This window comes from Chanodichthys erythropterus, chromosome 4, assembly GCF_024489055.1.
Source record: "Chanodichthys erythropterus isolate Z2021 chromosome 4, ASM2448905v1, whole genome shotgun sequence".
In the NCBI taxonomy this organism is placed as follows: Eukaryota; Metazoa; Chordata; class Actinopteri; order Cypriniformes; family Xenocyprididae; genus Chanodichthys; species Chanodichthys erythropterus.
Genome location: NC_090224.1, coordinates 15,879,079 through 15,893,221, shown reverse-complemented (window position 1 = coordinate 15,893,221; position 14,143 = coordinate 15,879,079). Strand labels below are relative to the sequence as shown.

General features: G+C 37.1%; 1 protein-coding gene across 1 annotated transcript in view; it reads right to left on the bottom strand.

Moving 5' to 3' along the window:
- Positions 1 to 12,319, bottom strand: part of man1a1 (mannosidase, alpha, class 1A, member 1) — a 132,837-nt gene extending 120,518 nt beyond the window's left edge. Inside the window, exon 1 of the mRNA XM_067384301.1 lies at positions 11,596 to 12,319. Coding sequence (XP_067240402.1) covers positions 11,596 to 12,102 — 507 coding nt within the window. The 5' untranslated portion in view covers positions 12,103 to 12,319. The remainder of the gene's footprint in view (positions 1 to 11,595) is intronic.
- Positions 12,320 to 14,143: the final 1,824 nt, after the last annotated feature.

Below are 14,143 nucleotides of genomic sequence, written 5' to 3'. Positions count from 1 at the left end.
GAACTGATTAATGGCCAGAAAAAATTGATGCACAGGTGGGCTGCAACTAACAATTAATTAATTAGTTGTCGACTGATATATATTAGCCGATATTTGCCATCTTTAATTATCTGCATCGGCGCATAAGTTTTTCTGTTTGGCCGATGTGTTGTAAGCAGGACTTTTATTTTGATAGCGATGATAATGCCTGAGCACAGAGTGTAGAATTCACTGATTAAACTTTAGCCATTTTGATTTAACTTTTGCCATTTAAAGTACAAGTCTGTTTATTTTCAAGATTTATTTTCATGAAATTCATTTTCAAATTATTTACTTATAATTTAGTAAATATTACATAAAATAACATTTCATTTCATAATTTCTTATGGATGTGTTTTTACTATTTCTAAATTAGGGTGATACAGCAGGCTATATATTTTGGCTTAAAAAAAAAAAATCAGCCAATCACGATTAATAAATCTGTCAATTATTTCACTAAATCAGATATTCAACATTTTGCCTAATGAACGCCTTCAAACAATGTGCAAGCTAAAGTCTATTCAATGTACGCAGTGCATTGCATGAAAATATGGTTAACGGTTAAAATATAATATACACTACCATTCAAACATTTTGGCCAATACAGATAACCGATAATTCTTTATATTTGAAAGCCGATAACCGATATATCGGCCGATAAATCAAAATCCAAATTTTATAGAATTTTTGAGAGCCTGATAACAAAAACAAAAGTCTCACCCTTAAAAGCCATATCCCAAGTAGGGATAGGCCGATACCACAATTTTGGCTTCGGTACGGTACCACAATCTAATACCAGTATTATTTATTCGTTTGAATGACGCACTGACCTGTTGATCTCGTCTTGATCTCGTAAGTCAGGATGAGCAAGTGACAGGTGCTAAGTAATTTCAAATTATGCATCTATTGCGCTCATTATTAATTAGTTTTGGGCGTGTTTGAGTGAGAGTCAACTGCTTTATCCATTTTATTCCTCTATGTTGTCACATTTGCCGGTTTCGCGTCAGTTTGGGTAGCACACTGCCACCTAGCGGTGAACTTCAGAACAGCAGCATATACCGAAATGAGCAAAATCATAATATCATACCGTTTGAAATAAAAAAAATATATATATATATATACACACAGGTATTTTTCCAGTACCGGTATACCGCGCATCCTATTTCAAGCAATTTAAAACCATTATTACAGTCTGCATCTGAACAAGTGTTTCAGCTGAAGGAAATAATCCATTATTTATCAGCTTTAACATAATCTGCCAAATTATCTTATCAGGCCAATAATGATAACATAAATGATGAACATATATCGACCATTACCGATATTGTGGCCAATATATTGTGCATCCCTATAATAAAATAAGCTCGAAGGGCCACCCCAAAACCGCTAAACAGTCAGTGAACAGACAGCAGATCAAATGAAAATGTACAAATGAGATTTCATACCAATTAGCTACCAAATCCCCAAAACGTAAAATAGTTACAAATTGCCATGAGATTGTGTTGTCGGTTTTAAGTAAACTGATAAATTGAAGGTTCAAAAGAAATCCAAGGAAAACAAATGCATCACAGTTTCCACAAGAATATTAAAGCAGAACTAAGTAACTTTTTTAGTCCTTACGATGGTTAATTGACTTGTAGTGGTGTGTTTGAGGCGTGCACTAACCCCCTCTGGCACGTCTACGCCAGAATACAGCACTTGCAAGTTGAGCTGCATCGACCCGACACAATCTCGTCTCATGTTCACGTTCACGCGAGAGTGACAAAATGCTTTACGGTATATCAAAAACAAATGTATATTTTATTACTTTATAAGACAATTTCGAAAATTACCCACCTCCATCAAGATTTCTTGTACTGTTTTTGCAAAACTACTGCGCTGGTGAGCGTTGTAGTCCAGAGCTGCGCTTGAAGTATTGTATTTACAACAGTGTGATTCACTGAAGGAACCTGTAGGGGGAGCTTCGCAAATCTTACTGAGTTCTGCTCATAGACTGTAAAAAAATATGGACGTAGCGTCCGTGACGTCACCCATAGAGTTCTGAACAGCAGTTTTGAAGCGAAAATGAGGCCGCGGCCATCTTAGCTGCGCGTCACTCCCGGATAACTGAAAATGGGCAAAGAGGCGGGGAGGTGGTTTGAGCTGATGTGATTGGTTGCTGAAACCACGCCCGCCTAACTCGACGTGACCACGTTAGCAAGCAAAGGAGCTATCTATCTAGATACTATCTAAATTATTAATAAAGATAAGTTTTAACATCAGAAAGTTCTAAAGGTTTACTGTCAATTTGAATTTACGGTGTTTTTTTTAAGATATAGATGCTCCAACACCAGTAATTTGTGTTGGGTGTGCAAATAACAACATGGAACATCAAATGGGACTTCATACCTTTATAGAGATCGCGAGATGAATCCAATCTGTGGCACTTGGGTAAAATATAAAAGGTCCATTGCAAAAAAAAAAAAAAAAAAAATTTCACATTTCTTCTGAATGATCTGCTCTCTGTCATCGTTCTTTAAGAAAGGATGCAATCTGAGCAGCGATCGTATCTAACAAACAAATGAGCCTGTGTCCAAAGTATATTTTTTTTCAAAATACTGCAGCAGTTTTAGTTATAACATCCAAGCAGTGCTGTCAGAGTTGTATATCCTCCTGGTATTGTCATTGTAGTTAATCTCGCAATCAAAACTTCAGCCAATGCCACGATCCAACAACGTGTGTTCTGTTTCTTCCGCATGCACGCACATCTACACAGACACATGTCAGTCTCGAATATTATGCAGCAAGCCATATTTTATAATTGTATAAAATAATCAAGAAAAAAAGCACAAAAACGGCTGAGATGCCAAATTCAGCGGCAGCTGAGGTAAAGTGACGGCTCACAGACTGCAGCGCACTCTACCTGTCACTCAAGTGACCACGCCCTTAATTATGCAGAACTTTAAGGCTTAATTTAATTTAAACGGATAAGTTATAAAAAAAATTCACCCCCCTCAGAGTTGTCATGAAGGGCAAAAATAGCAGTATAGACCAAAACCACAATTTGAACCAACTTGTAAACATGTTTTTTTCTGCTATAAACTTGGCCAATTTAACATGGGACTCTATGAGATTCTGCTCTCTTTTGGAGCCTGTCCCTAGCGGCCAGTCGATGAATCGCAGTTTAAGTTACTTCCGTATTGGCTTCACGAGAGAAAGGGGGAGGTTGCCGCTTGGTTCTGCTTTAAGGAGGACAACTGTTTTCAACATTGATGCGAAACGTCGTTTCTTGAGCAGCCAATTAACGTTAGAATGATTTCTGAAGAATCATGTGACACTGAACACTGGAGTAATTATGCTGAAAATTCAGCTGTCATCATAGGAATAAATTACATTTTAACATGTATTAAAAGAGAAAATGTAATGACATTTCACAATATTACAGTATTACAGTTTTTTCTGTATTTTTAACCCAATAAACTTTACAGACTTCCAAAAACATTTAAAAACCTTATTGACCCATAAACCTTCAAACGGTAATGTATACATAAAAAAAATCTCATAGTTTCAAACCAGTAAATAACCAGAGTTACAAAACCACAAACCAACTGGACTACTCTTCCTGAAAACATAAAATTACTTTGGAATTTGAAATCAAATGCAACTCAATTAATAAAATTACTATCACATTTTATTTAAAACCTAACAAACTGTCTGATTGACCTGCAGGCACAATGACATGCAATTATGAACTATTCAAAGTTGTGGCAACTACCATGATTGACAACGGATATAAAATTTAAGGCATTTTTACAGTGCCATCACTGACAGATTCTTCATTCAAAAAGAGCAAATGCCAAGACCCAACTAATCTAAACTAAACACACTGTTGATTATTTTCATGTTCAATTATTATTGACCTTATTGATTCATTGCTGCATCCTCTCATGCATCTCCTGTTAAACGCATGCTTGTGTGGGCAGATGTTTATTGCTCCTCTAATCAGCTCTGGACTCTGATTTTAGAGTATTCAATTACTGGAAAAAACAAGCAATCACTACGGTGTCCAAATGCTCCATGAAAACACTAGGCAAAAATCCCTTGTGTTATCCATTACACATACATTTTAATCTGCTAAATCTAATCTGTGTTTTAGTGTAGAAAAGACCATGCAATTCATATAACAAAAAAGAAAAACATCTTGGATCCTACACCAACAAATAAGATATGCCTTTTAAAGCCGCTGGAGATAACGCTGCTTTTGGATTTTGCTTTTTTCACGATTTCTCCTCTTACTATCCATTATCAGTACACTACAAAAACACCATAATATAACCCTCAAATAAGTGAATGTATTCTGGCCACTGGAGAACATTCGAGCCACCTCAAGAACAAAAATTAGAATAAAAAGATGGGACTGGCAGGAGACTAACTTTGCCTGCAGCAGCTGTGCTATTGCTTGGAGGCATTCATTCCATTTCTCAGTACCTAAGGTCAGCCGGGCTGCTTCTGGCTAAAGCGAGATTGACCCAAATAATCCGAGGGCTGGCTTAGGTCTCCAGACAACCGACGCTGATCACAGCCATAGTTGTAAAAGAGTGCAGGTATGTTGTACAAGGCCAAAAGATCTCACTCTCATCTCCACCAGCAAATTCCATCTCTAAGAGTAAGACCATGCCTTATTCACAAGTAGTAAAACGAAAGAAAGCCAGCTGAATTATTTAGCATCTAAGCATTTCAGCTTTCAGGGGGGAAAGTCACTATATGATAGAGGGAAAACAAACAGACCTGGAATAAAAGCCATGACCAAAAGTTGAAAAACATCAGAGATACAAAAGAGGCTGCAATGATAAAAAGCGTTTGCGTGATCTACTTGCTCATAGCGCAAAAGAGGTCCAAAAATAACCTATGACATTCAATGGCCATTCAAAGCATCATTATAGAGGAACAATTACAATAATACAGAACCTTTAAAGCTATCGGATATACTGATATACCTAAAGTCAAATCAAGTGCACCATGTGAGATTTTTACCATCTGAAACTCATTTCAGGGATCACATATGAATTGCAACGCAGGACAAAATCAGTAGTTTTGGAGCGGTTAATGTAGCATGCAATGTTTAAACTGATTAAATGCTGATTTACACACCCACATCCTGATGCCAACGGTCGCGTATGGCACCGGAAGTTGTCATTGAAAAAGAATGCGTTAGTGTCATTTTGTGGAGAGCTCTACCCAAGATGTATATTGCATAATCTGACATAAAAGACCATTGCTGTCACAGTTTGCCTTTTATCCAAGATCTCACTGCAGTCACATCATACAATCTGAAAAGCAAAAGACAGTAGGAAAAAAAAAAAAAAAAAAAAAAAAAAAAGTTAACGTTATGCACTACAACTTTCTGCATCATCCATGATTAGGCACTTTTGATTCTTTCAAAATGCCCGCTAGGTTGAATTGCCTCTCCATTCCACCATATATTCACATTTAAAGTTTAATTTGTATACATTTTTTACTATGTTGCCCATCTGCATTGATTACCTGTGAACAACTCGATAAGAATTAATTTCTCTTATTAGCTTGAATTATGCATAATTAATGATGAGAGAGATGAGGTTTGAGCATGCGGAGAGCTCTGTCATCTATAATGAATGAGAGGAGCTCAGAGCCCAGATGGGTGTGTGATGTTGCCTGTGAGCACTTCCTGCGGCAGTCATGCACAAGGGAGAGAATTTCAGGTGGAGGTGAGAAGCCATAAACAAAGATACCTTTGTGAAGTCTGAATGATAAGGAGTGTGGTTACTGAAGCATACTGGCCACTCTCAATCCACATTAGATTTCATTTGCTTTAAACTATTGCTAAAGAGCCATGAACAAATCCAATTTGGCGGGGAATACTTAAGGTATGGTTTGGTGTACTTTGTCAAGTCAATGGCCTATGGACTTGCTTCTGCATTATTAGGGTTGTTAATAGGGTTAATCATTAACAACCCATATTAGGGTTGATTATATATTGCTGTTAGTAATATAATTATTCAAGAACAGCGATTTAACAAAAGAAACATTAAACTTATGCATACACTACTGTTTAAAAGTTGGATGTTCGTAAAATTTTAATGTTTTTGAAAAACTCTTATGATCAAGGCTGCATTTAATTGATAAAAATACAGTAAAAACAGTAATATTGTGAAATATTAATACAATATCTTAATATTAGGGCCAAGCCCAGAAGGGGCTGTAATCAGTGTTAATTTTGACAGCAAATTTTGATTTAGTTTTAGTCAGTCTTTTGACTAAAATGCCATTTAGTTTTAGTTATATTTTAGTCATCGGGAATTGTTTTAGTTTTAGTCTAGTTTTAGTTGACTAAATATCGTAAGATTTTAGTCGACTAAATCTACTGTAGATTTAGTCGACTAAAATCTAATTTAGATAAATTGTAATGCATTAAGCATTTCTCTAACAATACACGGATAGATCTGATATTCCCCAAACTATTTATGTTCACCCAACTGTACTTTGCCCGCCAAAGCAGACGGTTTTTCACCGTTCAAGTGCAAAAAGACAGAAAGAGCAAAAATCAGGACTTTTCAGGGATTGACACACTTTTCATTGAGGTACTATTATAGTTTTCATTAAAATTTCTTATTAAGCAATCGCTTGGTATAAATGTGCGCTATTCATTAATTGTGAAGCAGTCTGAAGTGCTGCTGCACAGACCTGTAGAGTGCACAACAGCGCCGCTTTTACCGCGGTTAGATCTGCACGTTACACTTCAAATGTGCGCATCTTCCACACAGGACAGCAGTCCTGACTGGATATCTTCCCAAATCGTCCCTCCCTTTCATTTACGTCTCATTTTTATTTGTTGACAAAAATTTGAGTAGATTTTAGTCATAGTTTAGTCATAGTTTTAGTCATTTAAAACGCATTTTTATTTAGTCATCGTCTCGTTTTCGTCTGTGAAAAAAATGTTGTTGATGAAAATTATGACAAAAATTATTCGTCAACGAAATTGACACTGTAATTTAATATACATTTGTTCTGGTGTTGGCAAAGCTGATAAATTTTAAGCAACATTACTCCATTCTTCAGTGTCACATGATCCTTCAGAAATCATTTTAATATGCTGATTTGCTGCTCAAAAAACATTTATTATCCTCAATGCTGAAGATGGTTGTGCTGCTTTGTGGAATCAATGATACTTTTTTTTTTCAGGATTCTTTGATGAACAAAAAGTTCAATATCAGATTTGAGTGTGAACCGCAGTCACACCAGACTTTGAACGTGCAAAATTTAATCAGATGCTGCAACGGTTGTGATATAACATCACGGTCTACGTCTTTTTTTTTAATTTTTTTTTTTTTTTTTTTATTATAAACATGAATTTAACATATAACATATTAGTAATACATTCAAAAATGTAAAAATATACAAACTACTTGACTTTACTGCAAAAAATATCATTCTTTTAATTCATCCAAGAGGTCATGCAGTGACAAAACAATCTTCTACTGGTCGCACATCTTCACGTGATGTGAATTCACAGGTCAGAGTTCACCAAACTTGAACTTTGGAACGTAGCGAAATGCAAAACTTTTCACACGAGCTTGCGTTTCCGGTCTGACGCATTGGCATGCTTTTGAATGGAAGTCAATGGAACGAAAAGTGCAGTGTGACCACCCCTTTACATCTCCTAAACTGACCTGCATGCACAAAACACCGATAACAAAGATCAGATTCCATGTAGTTTGTGCAGTTCACACGGTTATAAAAAAAAAAAAAAACGTTTTGGCCCACTTTTGGACAATATTTGCCCCCTAAACTGATTTTCCAGTGCATTTTTTTTTTTTACCTTTATGAATAACTTTGTAAAATAAATAATGTTTTAAATAAAAAAAACGTTCAATAGAGAAATATGCAATGATGGTAAAACTAAGTAAAACTTTTAAATATTAAACTAAAACCGCCAGTAGGTGGCAGCGTGTCTGTTTTTATGAGTGAGTCATCGAGTCATTCATTCAGTAATGAAGCAAGTGAATGTGAATGAATAATTGAAACATTGACTCAGTGTCTATATGTTCTTCATGCGAGTAAGTGCTAAATCCCCAGTTTTCCAAAGGTGCATTGTCGAGATTTGAGAACGACAGTAATTTAGCATGATTTAAGGCAGCAGACTGCACTCAATCCATCATATGCATGCTGCTTCTGTGGATACAGTCATTTTTGACTGCAAATGATGAGGTAATTTGATTAAATGTACTGGATTTATGACATTTTGGCAGTTAGAAATACATGCTCGATTCTAATATTATTTTAAGGTAGAATTAAATGAACTTCTCAGCATTTTGTTCGCGTACCCCCTTTTGTCACCTTGCGTACCCCAGTTTGGGAACCACTGGCCAATTATATATGAAAAAATGTAAACGCAAAGAGGCAAAAACAGTCCTGTTAATACCAATGTGGTATATCCATATTACAAAATCGCAACTTTCAGTTCCAAAAGCAGAAAAAAAAAAACAATCTCACACAACCATTTTTTACATCATAACCTCAAGATCAATCTATTTTCAAAGGCAATTCTGCTCCTCAAAGGTCAGAGTGTCTGGCGAGGCGAGACAGAGTGCCCACAGTCGCGTCTGACAAGTGAGACCCCACAGGGTCCAGCTGTGACTATTTGTTTCCCTCATGCCAGCGATCAATGGATGAAATCCCGCTATTCAGGGGTGAATTATCACTGTTCTCATGCTGAGCCGCTGCATTAAGCAGGAGAGATGAGGGGCTTGTCAGATCCGCAGGAACACCAATGCTTTTGAAGAGGAACGCGGAGGCTTCTGCATGCATTAATGTGCTTAACTCTATAACAGTTTAATCCCAGCATTAAAACATATCCAACTCTGGTTAACGAACTCTGAGGAGCCACCATATTATCAACAGGTTTTCCACGGTTAGCCATTCCTGTGTGTCAGACGCTTGAATGTATTTGAACTAAATACATTTTAGTCAAATCACTTGATATAGGTTTAATGTTTTATATCAGCTCGAAGGGCATTACAGCAATCTCTAGTACAACCTGGACTGTTGACGTCTATTAGGAGAGGAAAAGAGTCCTCTACTATGCAAACAAGTAGAACAAAATCTCAAAACATAAGTTGACATTACAAAGTGACACAATGTAAATTTGGAGGACACCATAGGGACCATTTTCTTATGCAAATAACTGAAACTGAAACGTAGTGACTCATTGAGTAGGATAAACTAGGAGGAATTCCAGAAACCAGCTCAGATGAAAAAGCAAGGACACAAGGTCAATACAACTGAAAGGCGATTTTAAAGCTTCACCATGCTGTCAGTTTTCATCTGTATCTTTACCCTGTACTTGCCTGATTCAAATGGGAAAAACTGGGTCTCAATCAATAGCAAAATTAATTTAATCAAGCCAAAGTCTCGACTCGTACTGAGGGAATATTAGACTGGCCTGACATACTCTAAAAGCACCCACCCTGACAGAAACAAGAAATGACAGCCTTGTTTATGCTTCTTTACAAGCTCACAGTTAACAATTTAACCGGTTACCTCAACCAAGATATTAAGCGTAGCTTGACTCAACCTGATTGATTCTCTACCACTCTAAAGCACAAAAAAGCTACACCAGCATCACTAATAGCATCACAATATATTCAACAGCTAAATCAATATTTTTTGTGCATTTTTCAAGGCAAACAAAATTTCCCAATGTAATATTATAGTTTCAAAATAATCAAATCAACTTTGTTCCATCCAAACAGAACTTTGATAAGTGAGTAATAATGTAGGTAAAACATGCTCGAAATTGTCATTAATCAGGGATGCATAAATATCAACCACTGTCTATATTAGTTATTGGCCAAAGTTTAATACTAGTACTTCACTAAAGGGACACAGTGGAGAAATATAAAACTACTCATTTACAAACGTTGATTATATGTATAAAACAATATATTTTAAGTTTATTTCAGAATATGCATATATACAAACATTTCAGTATTTTGAGAGCGTAGGGAGATTAACTAATTTGTGTCATTCACAGTGCTTCATGGGAGTGGGCGGGGCTATTTTGGAGTGTGTTGATTTTTGCGACTCTGACTGGTGTCATTTTCTGTACAGCAACATGTGTAATGTAGTTTTTCACCAGGAATTCCACTGCTTAATTATTTAATTGTAATAATATATATTATATAAGCAAATGCATGGATTAACAACCTAATACTTTACAGTAGGTCTGTCTTTAAAAGGTTTACAAGTTATCATTATCGTGTTATTTCCTTACAGTGAAAATGTTTTTACATCGTTATGACATTTCTTATGTTGCAACATACGGAATATGATAATGATGACCAACCTTGCACTTTCACTTATGATATAACTTATCGAGTTTATACATGTAAACAAAAAAAATGCCCTCATCATGTAAAAACATGTAGCTCAATTATGACTGTCTGAAATACAGGAAATAGAATGTGAAACACTTCCCAAGAATATTAAGATAATGTTAATGTTGGCCAAAAAACAGGAAATGCTGACTGAAACTTATTTAAATACTGACTGACTGAATAATAATAAAAAAAAAAAAACAAGGAAATAAATGATGAGTGAAATGGGGAATAGTAGCTTTAAAAAAAAACACTGGAATACTGAAGGGAATGCAGTCTTCTATGCTTACTGGTTAAATACTGGCCGAAACCAGGAAATACTGGCTGAAAATACAGGTAAAACTCACTAAAAAAACAGAAAACACTGACTAATGCTGGCAAGGTTGACTGAACCAGTACTGACTGAAATATTAAAAAGCAGACTACTGACTGGAATACAGAAAAACAGGCAATAGTGAAATGTAGGTAGTGCATACTGCTTAATAAACTGAAAAACTGCCTAAAATGATAGAGAAAGTAGGAAATACATACTGAAAAACAGGGAACTCTCACTAAAAACAAGGGAATACGGACTGCAATACTCTGTGAAATAGAGGCAGTTACACTGAAAAGGCAGGGAAACATGGTTTAAAGCAGCAAATAACAGGTAACGCTTTCCGGAATATGGTGAAAACTGACTGGAAACAAAAACTGACGGAAACGTAATGTTGCCTACATATTGACAACAGGGAATGCGAACTGAAACACTGAGCAAAATAAAGAGGACTAAAATGCTGCCTGTCAGTCATCAAACTACAGTTCGGCGAATGACCGACAGAATGAATGAGCGCGCGCCCTCGTGTGAGTGACAGAACTTAACGTTACGTGTCCATCAACCGTCATCAGGTCAGACCGGTCAGACCATACAGGTTCGTCAACAAGCATCGCTCACGTGCACTTCTTTATCGTATTACAACATTGTATTTTCTTCATTGTTTGGGGAAATGTTTCCTGAAACTGAGACTGTCTCCAACAGTCCCCTTCCAAAGTCACCGAGACTGACATTTAACGGTTATTAATTTGGTTTCTCTAACGTTACACTGGGAAAAGTTATTTATTTTCACAACAATATCCGACATGGTTTCCTTCTAGAGTGTGAGGAAAGAAAAAAAGAGTAACTTATATGATAATAATAAAAGCGTACCTCTTTTATCTTGGCTCTTTTAGCTTTAATGTCAGGATCCGCGGGCTCGTGCCCTGTTGCTCCAGGCGGCCGCACGTACTGAACGAACGGCAAACTGTCACCTTTCGCTCCTTTGATCTGTCCATTTTGCGCAACTTTCTCCTTGTCGCTGATAATGTCTTGCTTGATCTCGTCCGGCCGTTTCTGTAGGGTGTCCTTAGCCTCAATCAGCGCCTTTTCGTGGTCTTTTCTAATCTTGGCCAGGATCTTCTCATCCTTGCCCGTCCCGGTGCTCGTGTCACTGACCGTACCTGTGCGCGTCTCTGCCTCCACCGAGGACGAGCGGAAGAAAACTCCGCTGAGCAGCTTAGAGGAATCCGGCAAGAAGAAGATAGCTCCGAAGCAGAGGGTGATAAAGGCGCTGAACACTAAAAGCAAGATAAATTTCTCCGTGAGCCTGAAGGAGGTCGGGCTGGCGGACTTCCTATTCGGAGTGGCCGTGAAAGGCAGAAGAGAAGCTACAGGCATTTTCTTCTGCGTTTAAAACCCCGACTAAATAGGCTCAATTCTACAACAAAGTAACTCCCCGATCACCTTGACCTACGCTGCTTACGATACCTGTTACATTGAACTCAAGGTGTCCGAATAGAGCACGGTAGATCCTTTGAAATAAGTTGATCCCACTGTGCGAACGGAGGAGTCCCACCGCCTCAACTGATCACGCCTGCAACACATCTGTGTAAAGTCTCGTTGGCGGAACGGAAGGAATGGCAGAGATCGGTGATTGACAGCGTGCCTTGGCCAATCGCTTTGTGGCGCCGTTGCACAAGTTCGCTGTGGGCGTGTCTTCCGGATTTAAAGTACAGAGGCGTGATGTCTTGTTCTAACTTAATTGGTTATGGACTGGGATCGTTCGTTTATGTGACATGATCATAGCGACATAAAAAGGCTTATGGAGATCTAAGTATTGGCCAAATTAGGTTGTTATTTTCAATTCAAACTCTAATTATTATAAATTGCCCCTATGCAATTGATTAGCATTTTAATCAAAACCCACAATAACCTTTGGCTTTATAAAAAAAATAAAAAAAAATAAACTAGCTATATTTATGACTTAATGTAACTTGGCTATAAACTTGACATACTGTGCATAAAGCGAGACCTGACTTTCCTATATAGCCGAGGATTTCCTGGAACTCGATTACAAAATAAACACACAGTCAGACAGTAATCGTTCAGCCTCGACTGTGTTTTCCAAAGCACTGGCAGCAGGAGCATTGTTCTTTAACAAGAATGGGAACAACAGGAGACAGCTGCTTCATGCATGACATTTTTAGGGTTAAAGCTTAAAAACTTTTTAGAGTTTTCACTTTCGTAACAGTAGGTTGCTCCTCATATCTGGAAAGTCGTTGTTGTGTTTTTTGGGGGGGGTGTAAGATTGGTGGTAAGCTCATACTTTTATGTCAGTGAGTTCATCTGCCAGTAACAGCAGTGGTGGGGTGCACAGCTGTTGTCTTTGCACTCAGTGACTGTATGCTATATAGTGACTTTGTCAGAGCTCCAGTGCAACAGCTCTGACAGTTTAAAACAGTCTATCCATATGTTCTTTTTTATTCTGATTGATAGAATCATTTTCACTCCAAGTAGCAGCTCCATTGTGTTTTGTCTTTTGTTGTTTTCTTATTGTTAGTTTATATATGTGACCCTGGAACACAAAACCAGTCATAAGGGTCAAATTTTTAAATAAATAAGCTGAATAAATAAGCTTTCCATTGATGAATGGTTTGTTAGGACAGGACAATATTTGGCCAAGATACAACTATTAAAATATTGAGAAAATCGCCTTTTAAAGTTGTCCAAATCAAGTCTTTAGCAACACATATCCACTCACAAATATACATTTTTGATATATTTACGGTAAATGTATAAAATATCTTCATGGAACATGATCTTTACTTAATATGTAAATATTTACACAAAACTCTGGACTTCCGGTTGTACATCTAAGTCCACTAAAGGGAGACCTAAACGGATGACTTACTTCTTTGGCGAGATTCTGAAGTATTCATACAATGGACACTTGAGGACACAGTTGAGGATTTGCGAATGGCAGTGAACTGACTCTAGGTCACATGATAATGACAACATAGCAAATGTAGCATGTCCAGATTACATTCATAGTACTTTTTTAGTGGTTGCAAAGTAAGTAATTATTTAAAATAATACCTACTCAAGAGAGTATGCGATTTCGGATGCAGCCAATGATTCAATGACTCATTCCTGAATGAAACAACTAAATTAATGAATCAATGATTTACTCATAAAGATGGTCACTTGTCGCCACCTACTGGTGTAACTATGTAACGTGGCGAAAGAGTCAATGAATGCAGACACAACCAAGTGGAGTGATATAAACAGTGAAAAGTCCCAGCACCTGTTTCACTGCTATGTCAAAACTCTTGGTCTTAAAGGTGCCCTAGAGGTGCCTTTTCAAAAGATGTAATATAAGTCTAAGGTGTCCCCTGAGCGTGTCTGTGAAGTTTCAGCTCAAAATACCCCAAAGATTTTT